The sequence below is a fragment of the Mytilus galloprovincialis genome, chromosome 2, assembly GCF_965363235.1.
Source record: "Mytilus galloprovincialis chromosome 2, xbMytGall1.hap1.1, whole genome shotgun sequence".
NCBI classification, from domain to species: domain Eukaryota; kingdom Metazoa; phylum Mollusca; class Bivalvia; order Mytilida; family Mytilidae; genus Mytilus; species Mytilus galloprovincialis.
This window is the reverse complement of record NC_134839.1, coordinates 69,929,858-69,949,161: the sequence shown is the minus strand read 5'-3', so window position 1 is coordinate 69,949,161 and position 19,304 is coordinate 69,929,858. Positions and strand designations below refer to the sequence as shown.

General features: G+C 31.2%; 1 protein-coding gene across 1 annotated transcript in view; it reads right to left on the bottom strand.

Annotated features, from left to right (window-relative positions):
- Nucleotides 1-7,669: 7,669 nt before the first annotated feature.
- LOC143064261 (abnormal spindle-like microcephaly-associated protein homolog) overlaps nt 7,670-19,304 on the bottom strand; it is a 33,682-nt gene continuing 22,047 nt past the window's right edge. The window contains exons 17-23 of the mRNA XM_076236958.1: nt 15,121-19,293; nt 13,963-14,112; nt 13,450-13,641; nt 12,722-12,914; nt 10,912-11,066; nt 10,355-10,504; nt 7,670-10,002 (exon numbers count right to left, since the gene is read on the bottom strand). Coding sequence (XP_076093073.1) covers nt 9,733-10,002; nt 10,355-10,504; nt 10,912-11,066; nt 12,722-12,914; nt 13,450-13,641; nt 13,963-14,112; nt 15,121-19,293 — 5,283 coding nt within the window. The 3' untranslated portion in view covers nt 7,670-9,732. The remainder of the gene's footprint in view (nt 10,003-10,354; nt 10,505-10,911; nt 11,067-12,721; nt 12,915-13,449; nt 13,642-13,962; nt 14,113-15,120; nt 19,294-19,304) is intronic.

Below are 19,304 nucleotides of genomic sequence, written 5' to 3'. Positions count from 1 at the left end.
CTAGTAAACCAGTTTTAACCAAACTTGAATGGAATGATATATGGGATGTCTTATTAAATCGATCTTCATTTGTTTGAGATTTAATGGAAAACATATGCTTCCAGAGGCAATCTACGATCCTGGTTGGTATTTTTTTTTTCTCAGAAATAATCTCCCCTAAAGTAACAAGACAAATTCATTATACCTTTAGAGGACTGAAGAAAACAAACAATACAATGCTATAGTATGAACGAGGCTAATTTTTCGGTTACGTTCTGTATGAAATATGTTAGTTGATAATCATATATAATACTTTATTTTAAACACTATGTGAACAGATGGTATTACAACTATAAGTCCATACAAGGTCCATTTTGTAGAAAGTATGATAACCGACAATATCTAGCCAAGCCTATAATGAGACCCAAAAATCAATTCTCTCAGCACTCCCATTCACCGCTCCAATCCTTTATGATATGTCGCTTGGGAGCGATAGTGAGTGAGAAGTTTGAGCAAGACGGGGCAATATTTAGCATAAGCTAGGGATACTGGCAATGAAACGGAACCAAACCATCGAAGTTTCAAAGTTTTGCTTCAACGAATTTCATTGTATTCGTCAACGAAAGAAGCAAAATTTTAGAAATGTTTATGAAGCCAAAAAAAAAAGGAGGGTTTTACCGAATTTAATTCACACATTTTCTTAAAGTCTTCCAATCTTAACTAAATTCACAGCATGCCAGGTAAATAAATATATATATGTTTAAGTTCTTGCAACATCATCGATTTTTTTATTTCAATAGAAGAACTGTACATTCCGAAAGGTAGCCCAAGACTACAGTTTTGGTAGATTTTGGCAAACGTTGAGTGATCATTTCTCAAAGATGATTACGAAGATCATTCTTTACCAAACCCCAAACTCATGTTTGTTAAGGATGTCATAAAAGACAGGTTTTTTCACAACGAATAACGTCGGATACATTTTTTTGTTTAAACATACAAAATTTGATTGCTATAGAGCTATAAAATCCCCCTGAATATGTTTCACATCAGGGCCATTTTTAGTAAGTATTTTAATCTTTTCACACGAGACAGCTTCATGGTTGTACTGTATGCTTCCAACAAAATTTTAACGTCTTATTTGATTAAAATTTTCAATGTTTTTTTTATATTTAAAAAAAAAAAACGCAATTTGGTAGATTTTTGGAGACTTTTGAAAAATAAATGAGGAGACCACCGTCAATAAAACCAACATGTAATAATGGATGGTCAAGCTGTGATTTGTCCTTAAATACAAATCAATATTCGTATTAGTCCCTGTTAAGGATGTCCCTTCGCGCAAAATTTTACACAACATGCACAATTTGCCAAATTGTTTAAAAACTGTCTTCCACAAAAGCATTGAATATCATTGTGTGTAACATTATGTTTAATACTTTAATGAGTTTTAATAAGACACTTTTGATATGATCTAAATTACAGAAGGTTTTAACAACTTTGTGAGTTTTACCCTGCAAGTTAATAAAATGTAGGGTAATTGGTTCCACCTCTTTATAGATCGTATCATTTGTAGTATAAATCATTTATTTTTTATTGTACTATAGACGTATTGAAAACGACAAGACAGTTCATGTATACTATTGAAATCAACATTTTACATTTGATATGCATTGACCTGATTGTAATGTGGAAGATTTCCTAATAAATCTTAAACAGACAAAATATCAATGAAATATTGATACGATACGAACTACCCTCACGATTGGTAATAAGTTATCATTTCTACAGCAGTATTGGAATACTAATTTCTATCTCTATGCATATATTATAAGTTACCTTGATAATTTATATGTGAAAGAGTGTGCTGTTAACAGACTAATAATTCAAAAGCATACCTCCCAGTTTACAGTTCCTAAATCGCACCGAGTACCCAATTTGCACCGATGTAGCGGAAATCTTACATGTTTCTTTAAGAATTGAATGCTTCTTTTTGTAACTTCATTGGGGTGTATAAGCGTTGACCGAAGTACATTTTGTATGAAGCGCGGAAGCGACAAGTCGGTGTCTACAGCTTTGCTTATGAAAGGACAAATTCCGTCCTCAATAAGAATTTTCAGCCCTTCAATATGACGGGGTCGACCCACTTTACAATACATTCATTTATGGATTTATTTGTAATTTGTTCTTATTACAATCAAATATTTGCCTCTGGATCTGAAGCAAACAACAATAAATCAATTGCATTCTGAATCTAAAGGAGCTAACCCTAAAACACATAAACAGGACAATCTAGCTTATTAATTGCCGCCTTGATGATCTGACGTCTGACGGCGCTTTACTCTCTGAGGTCCCAATCAGTCCTTTTAAAGGGCACTAGATGTCAGAGCAATATCTGAATGCTACGAAAGCCTTTTAGGGCCATGCTCGTCTACTTTTTACAATTTGATATAACAAATTATTACTTTGATATTACAAATTATCAATTTGATATAACAGATTATTAATTTGATATAACAAATTGTCAATTTGATATAACAAATTGTCAATTTGATATAACAAATTGTCAATTTGATATAACAAATTGTCAATTTGATATAACATATTATCAATTTGATATAACAGATTATCAATTTAATACAACAAATTGTAAATTTCTCTACAAATAGTGTGATTTTATAGAGATTAATACATGGCCTTATATGGGGGTCTCGGGGTGATACCCAGGCCGATATGGAAAATGCCATGTATTAATCTCTTTATCATATACTTCCGTAAATAAAGAAGATTAACACCGGAAGCTGATATGGATTTTCTGCCCGGGCCGATACGGCCATATCAGCCTGAGTAGTAACGTCATTGGTCTGATACGGGGTTATCAGACCAGGTGTGCAAATACGGCTTGTTTTCTTCCCGTCGTTACACATATGCAAAAAGCACTGTATTAGGCATGAAGTATATGATAAATCATAATAATGATTAATTAAAAGTTGAATAACCCGAACTAGTGAATTTCGTGTATTAATTGATTGTTCATCTGACGTCCAGTAACAAATATATAATGCATTTTCAAGGTTTAATGTTTCAATAACACCCCCCCTTTTTTTCCCTTTAATTTGAGACACTTTTCGGGACTTGTTTCTCAATTTCGCATATGGGACATGGTGCCTTAGAACGAACAAACATAAGAGAGGATAGGGGGGTCTATTTGATCAATTTATATTGCATATTTTCAAGTCAAAGAGAAACAAAGAGTTCTATTGAGATGTTAATTATATAGTGTTTTTAGGAACATATGAACATGCAAGGATAAAAAAAATGCTTTTCCTTCTTAAAATACCCTGGCATGTTTCTTTATTCATTTCAATAGGAACATGTTTAATCCCGCTGCAAATGTTTGCAACCGTCCTAAGTCAGAAATCTGATGTACAGTAGTTGTCGTTTGTTTATGTAATTTATACGTGTTTCTCGTTTCTCATTTTTTATATAGGTTAGACCGTTGGTTTTCTCGTTTGAATGGTTTTACACTAATAATTATTGGGGCCCTTTATAGCTTGTTGTTCGGTGTGAGCTAAGGCTCCGTGCACGTTGAAGGCCGTACCTTGACCTATAATGGTTTACTTTTATAAATTGTAACTTGGATAGAGAGTTGCCTCATTGGCACTCATACCACATCTTCCTATATCTATGAAAGGATTTATTAAACATCCTTCATTCATCTCTGCATTTGTCTTAAATAAATTTGTTTTAACACTAATTTTTGATTTTGAAATTTTTTATTAAAAATAAAGAAACATGCGGGAGATTTTGATAATTGTGAACTTTCAATTTCTGTTAAAAAAGACCACACGAGTATAATCTGAGCATAACGTTACATATATATATATAGAATAAGGATTTCAGATCATGAGCAATGCAAAAACATGTAGGTCTATATACATCTCTAAACAGTTTAAACATTCACTTATATATCCAGATATCCTTTATGTCAAATAGAGAAGGGGGGTAACCCTAATCCATGCTTAAGTAATTTGACATATCAAATTTCCTATTTTGTTATATCAAATTTCCTATTTTGTTATATCAAATTCATAATTTGTTATATCAAATAATTATAATCTGTTATATCAAATTGATAATCTGTTATATAAAATAAATAATTTGTTATATCAAATAAATAATTTGTTATATCAAATAAATAACTTGTTATTTCAAAATCGAAAATCTGTTATATCAAATTGATAATTTGTTATATCAAATTAATACTTTGTTACATAAAATTAATAATTTGTTCTTCTATCAAATTTATAATTTGTTCTATCAAATTAATAATTTGTTCTATCAAATTTATAATTTTTTATATCAAATTGTAGAAAGTAGACTAGCATAGACATAAAAGGCTTCCGTAGAATGCTATCATATGTCAACGACATTTTTCGTCTTATATAAAGCTTTAAAAGAAAAAAAAAACATTAAAGGTAATAGTATAGTAAATATATGTGGTTTATCAGTTTTTATAATTATTGATAACAATTTTCCTGTTTATAATTTTTTTTTTCACAAGCACGGGAATTATCAAACAGTAAATTTTCACGTAACCTTTTGAAATTAAAATTACCGTCAAATACAATGATTTCCTGATTTTTAGACAGACCATACTTATAAATAATTCATTTCAATTTAAAATTTGTCTTCTTATTTTTTTAGATTGATCACAAAGCAAAATTTGAAATGTCACATGTGAATGATCGATACGTAAACCATATCAGGCGTTAAGCGTATTCCAATTCTGTCAAATTTGACGTAGTTTATTGGACACTGATTTACATGAAAGCTATTTTACATTATAATAGATTGTACTTGTTTATTTATTCGTCCTCTATGTAATTGATTGTTTACTTATCTGTCAATTGACGTTTTTTTTTTTTTGGAAATAGGTGAAGGAGTTTGGGATACATAATATTGACGTTAATTATCCTTTTTCCCATCACGTTTGATCTGCTTACACCTCAGTAGCACATGAGATCACCACCGTTTTTGTAGGGTTCACAATTATTATTATGTTAAAACTTTAAAGGAACATCAACCAAGTACACTGACTGATATATATCATAAATATTACAGCAACTGTAATATATACGTCCAATAAGATAGCAACCAAAAGACATCTAGATATACATACAGTTTTTAACTATTAAAAAGTCAGGAATTAATAATGTAACTGAAACTAGCAAGGATCTACTAAAGCAACACAAAATTATCATAAAGGAAAACAAAAATTAACATAATATTTTGTAAAGGTATAACTAAAGGAGATTCTTGAATTTGTTGACGTATTATTACTAAGATTGCCTTCAACAGCATTGTATTGTACTGAAAAAAAAAACAAACAAAAAAAACATCTAGATCTTATGGATATGTGTAAGAGAAAATTGTTGAGAAATCATGGAAGTGCCTCCGTAAGTCAAGAAAATTTTGCAGGACATCTTTCACAACCAACAACCAACATTTAAGATTTGTTAACTTTTGGAAGCTTTGTTCGTATTGAAATCAATAAAGGAAATGCAACACTGTGTTTACACGTATCATGCACTATTTGGACTGGAATTACTCAAGCCAAACTGTTGATAAGAACTTATTTTAAACGTTTTTTTTTAAATAAGAGAAGTAGAGCAATAGAGCAGTAGAGTAGTCGGTTTAACATGTTCTGAAAAAGCATAAATCTAATAAAATCACAATGGTAGTTAAACGATACTGCTTATCATATTTTAGTAGAATTTGATAAAACCTGGTGCTAAGAACCCAAAGTCTTGGTGCTTTGTACTTTTGCACCCCTATCTCTGCATTGCATCTGCATTCCTTTAACCACGATGATGATACTCTAACAATTATATTTATAAGGAGAAACGTGTGTGCTTAGGGTTAACTAGGCAATACTAGTATTCAAAGTATAGACTTTTCAATAAGTGATTTGACAGTTATGTTATTATTCAAAAAGACAGACATGGCAGATCGGGTTAGACAAAATTCGATTCAATTGATAACACACTTTTACATAAAATGCAATTAAATATTCAATTATTGATAAAAAATATAATTTATGTTTAGGAGATATGTTTTATACATATTCACACAGGAAATACTGCTCCCTTTTCGATGTGTACTTTCATTATTGAAGTTTTGTCAGTTCATTTTACCTTTGCACCTGTTAATTAATGCAAATATTAATTTCTTTTGACATTTCCTTTTATTCTATCCTTAAATGTATGTAGGACAAATCAATTTCTGACCTTGATCTTTTCCTTAAACTATTTCAATCTTTATAATGTTTAATGCCTCTTGTGTATATTTGTCACGTCTTTTATTAGTTACGTTTTTTCGGCATAGTTGACACACTCGTTAGTTAATATTCATTTATAATACATTGATTGGTACTTGCTTAAAATAAAGTGGGAATTTTATCCCGCATATTAAAGACAAAAACAAATTAACAGTCAATACAATATATAGATTCTGCAAAATCGGTCGACCGGATTAAAAAGATGAAACCTAGGTCTTCCACCGAAAAAGCGGGGCAAGTTGGAAATGTTGCCTTGCAATAGACCCTACAGTTCAGAGCATATATATAGCACTTTCCATATATACGAGGATATATGGTCTCCATTATAAACGGACGTGACTGCGTATTTATCGCGCACAATTAATTATGTAATAAATTTTGCTTTTAAAACTAAACAGAGACATGATTGATTGCTATTCTATGTGTCCAGTGGCAAATATTTCATGCAGTTTTAGGACACTAACTAGTTAACAATAAATCAAAAAGGTAAGTTCTGCAATGTGTCATTGAACACTGTCCACATCCTCATCCCTCAAACCATCAATGATTTTTATTTCTAGGATACAATAAGCAATTAAAAGTCAATTTTATTAGGTTTTTATTCTCCTTAAACCATTAATGATTTTTTTTCCTCATATACAATATCCCAGAAATAAAAATCATTATTGGCTTAAGAGATGGGGATGTGAACAGTGTTCAGTGACATGGGAATATGCCATGACCCTGGGTAACAAAACATATGCTGCATTGAAAGTTCTGTCATGACAATTTAGAATAAATATGATTTAAGAGATATGAACAGCTTTCAATATATTCATTAATTCAGATTATGTGAGATGAGGTCATGACCCTGAGTAACAAAACATAAGGTGCATGGAATTGTGACAATGATAACAATTATAAAACCAAATATCAAAAGTATATGCAGTGGTTTTTAAAAGAAAAATAGTAATGAAACCTTGAGACATACAATTTTATGAACTTAATGCCATAAACACAGTCATATTTCAACCAATACAATTCTTGACATCAGGAAAAGGAAACAGACAACCAACTGTCCTAGGCTCAGAATGATACATAACATTGTTAATCCAGTTGTATCACGGAGGAGCAAGATCTCATATACTGAATGTAATTGAGATGCATGGATACTGATGCAACTGTATGTTTAGTATCAATAATTCATTACAAGTTCTTATCCTGAAATTCACCTCATTGGCATGCATACCACATCACTCCATTTTTAGATTAATCGGAAACTGAACATAAGGTTTGACTGATACCACATGACAAGTGATACATATTTGTCGCCTTCACAATATTTGTCACAGTCAAGACAAAAAAAAAACCATTGCAATCTTTTTCTGTATATTTTATTAATACTGGTACATATTAATGTAACTTTAATAATATGATTTTTCTCCATAACAGTTATGTATTCTGTAGAATACAATCATGATAAAAACAATGACATATATGTTCATAGTATTGCAGCCATGTACCCCTTGAAGACATTGTTATATTTACTTCATTTTGATATAGAATAAATAACTAAGATAAGCTATTGAGCATAGTTAATCCTGTCTAGATTGAAACAATGGATGAATGGCATACACTGGTGTTCATTGTCAAAAGTCAGTTTATTAAAAAATATATACATTCTCTGAGAATATATTTTCTGTTTTGGAATAACAAGTTTTATTATTGTAAAACTTGATGTTGATGAAAACCAAACATTCAAAATAAGTGTCACTCAAACACAAAAAATGAGAACACAATTTATGGTCAATGGGGTAAAATTAATTCAGGTTAGTATATAAATAAAACACATGTGGTGTTACCTTCATTTACTATTAAAATTCTTCTATAAACAGCCCATGTTTTACTGTCTACACACAATGCTTTTAGGTGTGAATATTAAAATAACCATGTATACATTTTTAAAAATTCATATTAAAAGTAAGATAAATTATGCATCACTGAAAGATTACTAATTGAGTTTAAATTGATGGGGTTTCTAAGAGCTAATCTGTGACAACTAATGCAAGTCAATAAAATTACTTCATTTAAAATTGTCATAAAAAGTTCTAGTAGGCCTACCACACTATTAAGCATGTTAATTTAATCTTTAGTAATTGCCATAATTGAGAAAAGGTTGGGCTATCATTTCTTCAAGCAAGTATAACTACATAGACAGTAAATTTACTTTGAATTATCTCCCTTTGTCTATTGTATCAAATTCCTTTAAATACAATTTCTATATCTCCAGTTGTCAAGTTTTTTTGAATGATTTCAATTTCTGAATTATCTCCAATTAACTTATGTATTCCATATGATGTATATTTCAAGCTAAAGAATGAGAAATGAATGCAATTTTTGTGGATTCCATTCAGTATAATAAAGCCACTTTTTAAACCCCTTCATAAAACAAAAGTGTCACTGAAATTGGTCTTTATTTTATAGAATGTTGAATCACATATTGGCAGAAGAGCTTCAAAAATCTGATTTGCATTGAACTAAAGACAATTTCTTTGCATGATTAATTTGATAAAAATTTTCATTTTACCACCTCACACTAACAATAAGAAATTCACAAAATATTTAATCATAATCAAAACATACAACTTAATCAAGTAATATAGAGGTGTAGGATGATTGCCAATGAGATAACTACTGTGGATTCATTTATTTTCGTGGGTATCAAGTTTCATGGATTTAGGAAAACTTGCATCTTCGTGGATATTTGAAAATCATGGTTTTGCCAATTACAGCTTAGAAAGCCTATATAAAATTTGTATCTCGTTGAACATTTGAACTTGTGGTTAAACTTTTCCCATAAAATCCATGAAAATTGGAATCCAACGAATAATGATGAATCCACAGTAACAATTAAAGACCAGATCAATAACAAGATCATATCAAGAGACTGTACATCCTTCAACAATGAACAAAACTAAAAGTTTTAAGTAAATTCCTACAAAAATTACTATGCAAGGGGGCTGCTACTTATATTTTGTATCAAAAAGTAGAAAGAAATTATGTTCTGTCAAAAATTAATGTATTTGTAACTCATAAGGTCAGCGACAAACATCTTAAATACACACACAAATAAATAGCATACTTGAACTCATCATATGATTTTTCAAAGCATACAGATTACTGCAGTTAAAAAACTAAAATAAAATACTTAATATAAACTAAAATTAGCAAGCTATAAGATGATCATGAATATCATTCATTGCTATAAAATTTATTCATTTCAATATGCAATAAATGTATGATGATTGATTGATTATACATGTACAACAAATGATAATAACACACAATAACGTGCTAACAAAGCAGAAGATGACAGAGAGATTTAGGAAAGACAGAATATTTACATTTTGACAAAAACATTATATAATGAACAGAACTCATCATTTTGATTTCAATTGAAAAGAATCCATGACAAAGTTGACAGCAGACAATGGGTCTTGTAATTCTTTCATCTTATCTTTTCTCAGAACCCAATCTGGTTTTATCTTGTGTTGTTTTTTATGATGTATAGGTAACGAACAATTAAAACTTTTAGCTGCCAATAGTCTAGCTTGTCGTAATTGTCTACTCTCATCTATCTTGTGTTTTCGTGCTGTCAGTAAGTGAATGCTCCTGATTTTCTCAGCTAACTTCTTGTCTTGGTGTATCTCCTAAAAATAGAAATCAAGAGAAATCAAAGAAGTTGAAAATTAACATTGACATAGCAAATTTCCTATTCTAATATTAAAACTACTGTTATGATACTTTTTAGGGATTGTAATTTTTAGTTTAATCATTACTGCATTCAAATACTTGGATATTGGAAGCTCTAGTTGTAGTTGAAAACACATTTTTTCTTTTGTTTTTTTCTGATTAGTCTCAAATGACCCTTATGATAGGAAAAAGGCATGTCTGATGCTAACTGGCAAAGGGCATAAATATTTCATTATTATAACACTTATTTCCAGTTCAGTTCATCTTCTTTCCATCAAAACCTGTAAACTAATACAAAAATAACCTTACCATTCTACATCTATCCAGCATTCCCAGAATTCCAAGTAACATACAGGTAGAATTAAAGATGGCTCCTTTCTCCCTGTAGATCTGCATCAGTTCTATCAATGTATCCACAGAGCCATCCACATTGTAAACTTCATACACTGTCTTCTCATACTGTCAAGTGGAAATTGGTTAAATTGTAACATAAGATAGAAGATATAAGCAATTTGTTTTAACTTCTTCAGAGAACAAAAGAGTAGCTATGGAATATCTTAAAGTTTTATGAGTTTTTAAAAGAGAAATTATGATCAATTATAAAAATAAGGTATGTACATATTTTTAGAATAAAAAGATAAAATTAACAGTCTTATATTCAAAATTATAAATAAATTGATTACTTTGAGGTAATAAAGCTGAACTTGGCCAATTTGGATTGCAAATGATTCGTTGAAATGTTTACTAAAATAAGCAAATGCTGATAAAGATTCATTTACATAACCACCAAAAATAGCTAGGTAAACTCAATTTGCAACAGCTAAACCAATGTTTGACGTAGGCAGAATCAGATAAAGGTAATTTACCTTTGCTAAGTTGAGCAGTATGCTAACAGAGTATTTGATAAGTTCCATGTGAGGCTGACTTCTATTACATCCTCTCATTAGTCTATAGATCACATGTACAGCATTGACTGATACAAACTTCTCACAACATGCTGCTGATAAACGGGTGGCCACATCTGAAGAATATAAAATCTAAATCAAATTTGTTATCAAGTGAATATTCCTGGTATTCTAATAAATTTGAATGATTTCAGCTATACCATTTTTAGACATCTTATTATGAGGTTAAGAAGGACTGATAGCAATTCGATAATAAGATAAACTGTCAATTAAGGATGAAAAAATTGCAGCTAAAAAGCATTGTGTCTAAGGACAGACTCGATTGCCACCACTGAAGCTTTGTAATTTTCCAAGTTAAGAAGGGGCATAACTCTAAAAACGTAGATGTCTCACCGTCCAAATTAAAACTTTGTCTGTGTGTTGTGATTCTTAGCATTGATTATGAGTTGCAAGAAACAAAGTAAGTTTGAATGAGGAAATAGAATAAGTCCAAATTTCAACTTTTAAAGGGGCACAATTCAAGAACAGTAAGTGACACACTGCATGAATTTTAACTGTGTCTGATTTTTGGCATTGTGTGTGAGTTGCATAAAATTTGAATGAGGAAATGAAAATGGGATGGACAGAGGACAGTCAAGTGTAACACTTAATGCCCCCATTGCATATGACCTGGGCATAAAAATAACTCTCACAAACATACTCTTCCATTAACTTCTTAAATCCTAGTGAAATGATAGAAATATTAGATAATATTACCTAAATGTATGAGAACTTCTAGGATATAAGACTACTTAGACTAGTAAAATGATAGATAATATTACCTAAATGTATGAGAACTTCTAGGATATAAGACTACTTAGACTAGTAAAATGATAGATAATATTACCTAAATGTATGAGAACTTCTAGGATATAAGACTACTTAGACTAGTAAAATGATAGATAATATTACCTAAATGTATGAGAACTTCTAGGATATAAGACTACTTAGACTAGTAAAATGATATAGTCCGTTTGACTTCTATAAATCTTCAAAAAATAATTCTTAAAAATTCATTTTTAAAGATAGATATTTTTTTTCTTCATGTATGTTAATGTATGATATATACGAACTCTGACTATGAATATCATAATTTTAAACCTATAATCAAGAAAGTTACTCATTAGGTCTCTATGTTACTTCAATTTATTTTAATATAAAATACTCAATGGAGTACGTATGAGTAGTGTAACAGCCTTCCATTCAAAACAAAAACATTAGACATGTGCTCTAAACCTGTTTCATTGTACCATGTGACTTTACTCATTTAAATAACTCTGGTCATGTGTGCATGCTTTTGTATTTCTCATTGAATACAGAAAGATCAGTAATCACATGACCAGAGTTATTTAAATGAGTAAAGTCACATGGTACAATAAAACAGGTTTAGAGCACATGTCTAATGTTTTTGTTTTGAATGGAAGGCTGTTACACTACTCATACGTACTCCATTGAGTATTTCATATTAAAATAAATTGAAGTAACATAGAGACCTAATGAGTAACGTTCTTGATTATAGGTTTAAAATTATGATATTCATAGTCAGAGTTCGTATATATCATACATTAACATACATGAAGAAAAAAAATATTTATCTTTAAAAATGAATTTTTAAGAATTATTTTTTGAAGATTTATAGAAGTCAAACGGACTATAGATAATATTACCTAAATGTACAAGAACTTCTAGGATATAAGACTACTTAGACTAGTAAAATGATAGATAATATTACCTAAATGTATAAGAACTTCTAGGATATGAGACAGCTGCTTGTATCTAAGTAGGTAATCTAAAGCTGATGCCATTCTGTTTCCAAGTTTGTTTTCCTCAGTGGCTGATCTATTGGCTTTTTCCACTCTCTTCCGAATCTTTTCTATCTTCTGTCCAATACTTCTCCTTCTTACTTGTTCACCTCTCCAAATTGACTATTAAAAGATTAAAACAAAATTTTTATGAAAAATTCCATCTAACAAAATTGAAATCTGTAAAAATGTGACAAGTCAAGGTAAAATATCTGTCTCAGTTTTTTTTTTATAAATGTTGTCAATTCCTCATAGTCTGATCATTCTAATCAAAGATTTTGCAAATAAATATATGGTTAATTCTAAAGATCTATTCAAACATTCCAAAAAAATCTTTCATTTAGTATTATATAAATATAAATGAAACAGCTAGGATAAAAAATTAAAAAATGCACATATGCATTGTTTCTTGAAATTTACGTATTTAGAATCTAAAAGATTTGGGTAACTTCATTGTTCATAACTTCATACCCCAAAATGAATTTAATGCTGACATCTGTTATATGTTTAAGACACTGTTAGCCAATTACATTGTTTTGGAGTATGCCTTTTAAGCTTTTTACCAGTAATTTGTTTAGACACCTTAAGTTATTCTAATGTTAAAGTTATGTTTTACAAACTACTGTGACAGTACTTATATTCGTGTTAATAAAAGCACCTGTAACTTGACAATGGCTTTGATTTTAAGTTTCTGTTTCCTGATTAGAAGCCATTTCCTGACAGCTGTCTGTATCTTTACTGCAGCCTCCTGTCTCGTCTTCAGATGAAGCCTGGCTTTCCTTTGTAAGACAACTATAGATCTCTGGAGCTTCAAATACCTCAGTCTACAAAGTCTACCCTTTATCCATCTCTGAAATACATACAATTATAACTGTTATGATATAGAAAGCTCTGCTCTACTGCTAATGCAATAGATATATAATAATAATTCCTAAGAGAAATAAGTATAAACTGCATCCCTTTAAATGTTTAACCAAAACAACCCTTGAACTTTAAAAAAGTTATTCTTCTATTGTTAATTACTTTCTAAAACAAATTATATACATAATTTTATAGAGAGCAAACTTTTTTAAAGAGTAAAATATAATATAAATGAATGGATAAATCAGCTATTGAGAAAATTCTCCCTCTTGCTAGAATTGTTTGGTTTTTATCCTGTAGACATTTATACCTGTATGATAAGTATCTTGCCCAGTTTTTCTTTAGCTTGCTGCATTAGTTTGCACTTTTTGTAAAATCTTTGTATTGTAATAGCAGCTAAGTTCACCCATAACATTTTGGTAAATTTCCTCACATAGGCTTGTCTTGCTTTTTTCTGTAACTGTAAAAAGAATTTTATACAATTTTAAATCTATTTTTCTAAGTGAAAATATGCAGTTACAAATACAAAATATAAAATCAATATTGCTTATTCAATTTAATGAAAAATCTAGCAAATGTTGTTTTCATATCAAAGAAATATGCCAGCTTTCAATTGTCCATAGACAGAAATATGACAGGGGTTTTAAATATCAAATTTTTTGTTGTTAGTAAATTTATAGAAATTCAGTACTGGTACCTGCAAACACTTCAAAATATGTGGCAAATAAAATTTGGCTAAATGTGGGACCTCCAATCCATTATATAATATCAAGTATTTCTTGTGACTGTCTCATTGACTTTGACCCATCATTTCCATAAACATTCATTATTTCATCAAATCCATAATAATTTGTATTAAAATAAAAGTACATAATGATTTTAAAGATGTAATGGTTATATCTTTTTAAATAACACAAACATACTGTCAGACATACTTTTTCCTATATTTTTTGGTTTCAGATTTTGATAAATCCAAATAAAACTAGATTTGCCATTGCAAGCAATAGCGGATGGCACCCTTCCCCCATTGTTAGGCGAGTGGCAGCCAAGAAACAACAAAATAATTTAACTAAAGCTTTATTATTACTATTGACAAAATCTCACCAAATATAAAGTTGTTTCTTGGGTGCGCACATACTTTTCCAATCAAAAATATACTTAAAAATTTGATGAAAAACAAGGAAAATCACAAAATTTTACAAAATATGCAAATTAAGGCATGATTTGTTGCCATGGTAACTTGTTCAATGTCCAAAATAATTAAGTTTTTCTGAATACCTTCTACCTGAGATACTTTTCAGTAATTTAAAGATATGTATGATAACTTTTAAATTTGCAGTAATTTTTTGGGCCAAATAAGGGCCTTATTGCCCCTACTCCTTTACTTCAAATGATCTTATTCTAATCTGTATCAATCATATGACAATAAGTTAAAATTAGCTAACATCTATCCATACTATTAACTAACCTTTAATTGTTGTCTTGCTTTGATCTTCCTATAAGCTTTCTGTATACAAATGACAGCCCTTATTTCTTTCCTAAATTTTCCTGTCTCCTTTTGAACTAAATATCTCCTAACACAGCTCTGAACAACAATTACACTCGTTATGCGACGTTTATACTCTAGTCTCTGAAGCTTCATTCTAACCAAAGCCTGTATCTTTATAGCAGCTTTCAGCCTGTGTACAGTTTTCCTGTCCTGGTAGCCTCTATAACAGGCTTGTAACAGAATAGCACTTTTCCTTCTTTCATCTAAATAATTTCTTACACGGTTTGCAAAGGACCTCCTCTTAACACATTTCTGTATTTTGACTACAGCTTCCACTTTCTTCTGAAAATGTCTCCTTTCCAGCATACCTCTGTATTGAGACTGAATTGTTATCACAGCTCTTCTTATTTTTTGGTAATTCTTGACACATTTATATTGTTTGTAGTGGGACTGAATTGTGATACAGGCTTTCATTCTCATGTGCAACATTCTTGCTTGATTTCCCCTAACTAATGCTTGCAATTTGACAACTGTCTGTATTGTTTTGACATACTCCATTCTTATATTTTTGCCAGTCATGCAGGATCTGAAATGTCTTTGAATTGTAATAGCAGACGATTTGAGGTTCATGTACTTCAGTCTTTGTTGTTTGCCATGCACAAGAGCTTGTAATCTAATAGTTAAACAACACAATCTTTTGTATTCCTTTTTGGCCAAATATGCTTTCCAACTAGACTGAATTGTGATAGCTGCATTCTTCTTAGTTAAATCATCTCTCTGAATTTTATGCATTTCCATCACAACACGCCATCTATTCTGAATTATACACGCTGCTTTCCTCAAAGACTTTAAGTTTTTGCGAGCTAAATATCCTCTGAAAGATTTCTGAATTGTCACAATATGAGATAATTGTGTATTGAAAGTCCGCTGTGCTAACCATCTTCTTATATGCGACTGTAATAAAACTGCAGCTGATCTTTCCTTCAAGAAAGCCAATCGTTGCTGATGGCCAGACAAGACAGCTCGAAATCTTTTCTGACACACTAAAGCTGCAGACTTTAATTTAATGAATCTTTTTCGTTGCAGATAACTTTTCACAACACTCTGAATTCTTATCACATGTTTAATGTTCTCAGCATATCTTTTCCTAACCTGATAACCCCTACAGTATTTCTGAATAATAACAGCAGATACCTGCATGGATAAATACTGATTCCTCATTTGTCTTGTAGTTCTGTAGTTTTTGTAATGTCTCTGAATTGTCACCGCTGCATCCTTTACTTTTCTGTTCTTGTGTCTTACTCTATATCCTCTGTAAACTTTTTGAATCACAGTAGCTCTATTGTGTCTTTGCTTTTCTTTACATCTTTCTAAATAAGCACAGTACCAATCTTCAATAATCAAAGCTGCTCCTTTTTGTATTAAAAATTGTCGTCTAATTTGTTTAGATAGAATGCTAGCTCTATATCTGTTTTGACATGCAACAGTTGCTTTCTTCAATTTTGTGAATTTGTTATGTTCAATATGTCTTCTAAAAGCTGACTGAATGACTACTGATGCTTGGCACTGTTTCTTTACATTTTTTCTAACCTTCCATCCTCTGATAAAAGCTTGTAACGTATTTATAGCACCTTTGGTAAGCAGAAACTCTTTTCTCATTCTCGCTCCTTTGATATAATTCCTGTAAATTTTCTGACAAGAGAGGACTGCCTTTTTCAAGGATGTAAATTGTCCATATTGAATATATCCTCTATACACTGACTGTATTTTTGTAGCAGCTTCATTTTTCATTCTCATTTCCTGTCTGACCTTCAAGCCTCTGTATCTTGCTTGAATAAAAATGATTGCATTCTTCAAATTAATAAATTCTTTTCTTGCATATGAACCTAGGACATGTGTCCTGTATACATTCTGGCAAAGGACTGCTGCTTTTTTCAATCTTTGGTAGTTCTTCTGCTGTATGTATCCTCTGAAGGCACTCTGAATCGTCTTTGCTTTCTGGTGTTGCTGTACAATCCCTTTCCTAACCTTCCATCCTTTATATGAGGCCTGTAGTGTCATGGCAGCTCCTTTCTTTATAAGAAATTCTGTCCTGGTGTATGACCCTAACACATGAGCTCTGTATATTCTTTGAACAGTAAGTGTGGCCTGTTTCAAATGATTGAATTTGTTATGGAGAACATATCTCCTGTATGCTGATTGGATCACTGTTGCAGCCTTGTGTTGTCTGAACAACAATTTTCTGATCTTCCAACCTCTAAAAATTGCCTGTATTGTTACTACGGCAGTTTTTGTGCACAAATATTGCCTCCTACAAAATCTTGCCATCGTTTTATTACGATACAATTGCTGACACTTTATCACATTCTGTTTCAACTTTAAATATTGCGTTCTTCCTCTGTGAGATCTGTAGAGGTTCTGAATTTTCAATGCAGCTTGATGTCTTTCTCGTTCCACTTTGCTGATTTTGTACGATCTGTAATGTCTTTGGATTACTAAGGCAGATATCTTGATCATGAGGTATTTATATCGTTCTTTCATTCCTGTTATTTTTGCTCTATATAAAGCTTGACATGTTTTAGCAGCTTTCCTCATAGAAAGATAACATTGTTTCTGTTTGTAACCTCTGTATACAGATTGCACCTTTATAGCTGAAACATTTAATTTCTTTACCATCTTTCTCACCATAAATCCTCTAAAGTAGCCTTGAATTGTAATGGCTGCTCCTTTCTTCACTAAGTACATTGTTCTAACATATTTACATTCTTTATAAGCACGGTAATGTCTCTGTAATAATAAGGTAGAATGTTTTAACTGAAGAAATCGTTTTCTCTGCAGGTACCCTCTTATGTTTGTCTGAAGTTTTACAATGCTGTGGATGGATCTTCTGAATCTCTGTTTTTCTATAAAGCCTCTAAATCTGGTCTGTATGACAGTGGCAGCCTTTGTTTGTCTGATTATCTCTTCTCTTTCTGTTCTTTTCTGTAACTTTTCTCTCAACCTTCTCTGACATACTATGACAAATTCTTTCAAGCAAAGATAGTAATCCCTTGCTATTTGGCCTCTGAACTTAGTCTGTATGATAATGGCTGCCTTGTTCATTTTAACAAGGGTCTGTCTAACTTGTCTGCCCCGCCAGTATGACTGAATTACAACACAAGCTTGTTTTATCTTATCATATTTTCTCTTCTCTATTTTCATAACTGACCATGCATGGTGATGCTTTTGGATGACTGCTACAGCTTTCTTCTTTTTCTTAAAACTAGTCACAGCTAAGAAGGTTCTCACAGAGGATTGGATTTTGCTGACTGATGTTTTCATATTTTGATACTCTTTCATGCATCTCCATCTTCTGATACAAGCTTGTAGATAAACAACAGCCTGTTTCTTCTGTCTAAATTCTTTTTGACATTTAACCAATAATAAATGTCTTCTGTACCATTCCTGGATTTTCAATACTGCTTGTTTTTGTTTCTTGTATTGAGTGCTGGCAAAACATCTTCTTGCTGATGCTTGTAGTCTGATAACATGTCTTCTAGTCTTCACATAGATCTTTTTCTGGACAAAGCCTCTAAAAGCTGCCTGTATCTTTATGGCAGCTGCAATGTGTTTTGCTTTTTTTGATTCAATCAATGACTTCCACCATCTTTGGATTTTGAGACAACTTTGGAGTTGTTTATGATAAGTCTCTCTGTCTTTTCTCATTAGTAAATACGTTGAGAAGTATCTCTGAAGTGTAACAGCCGATTTTTTCAACTGTTTAAATTTTCTCTTTTGACAAACCATCCTGTAATAGGTTTGAATTTTCACTACAGAAGACAAATGTGTTTTCAGAAGTTTTTTGCAAGTATACATTCTCCATGTGGTTTGGATCTTCAAAGCAGCTTTTTCTCTTTTGAAATTTTTCCTAACAGTTATCATTCTGACGACAGATTGAATGGTGATTGCAGCCATCTTTTTCTCCACATATTCTGACCTACATTTCTGCTGCAGTTTGTAAGCGCTATATTTTGATTGGATAGTTCTGATTGATTTGATGATGTTACGGTATCTCTGTTGGTGTAAATAAGATCTTACAGTAGATTGGATAGTTATTGCTGCTTTGACTTTTAGCTGGAACTGTGATCTATCTCTTTGTGCTAGCATGTATCTCTAAAATAGAA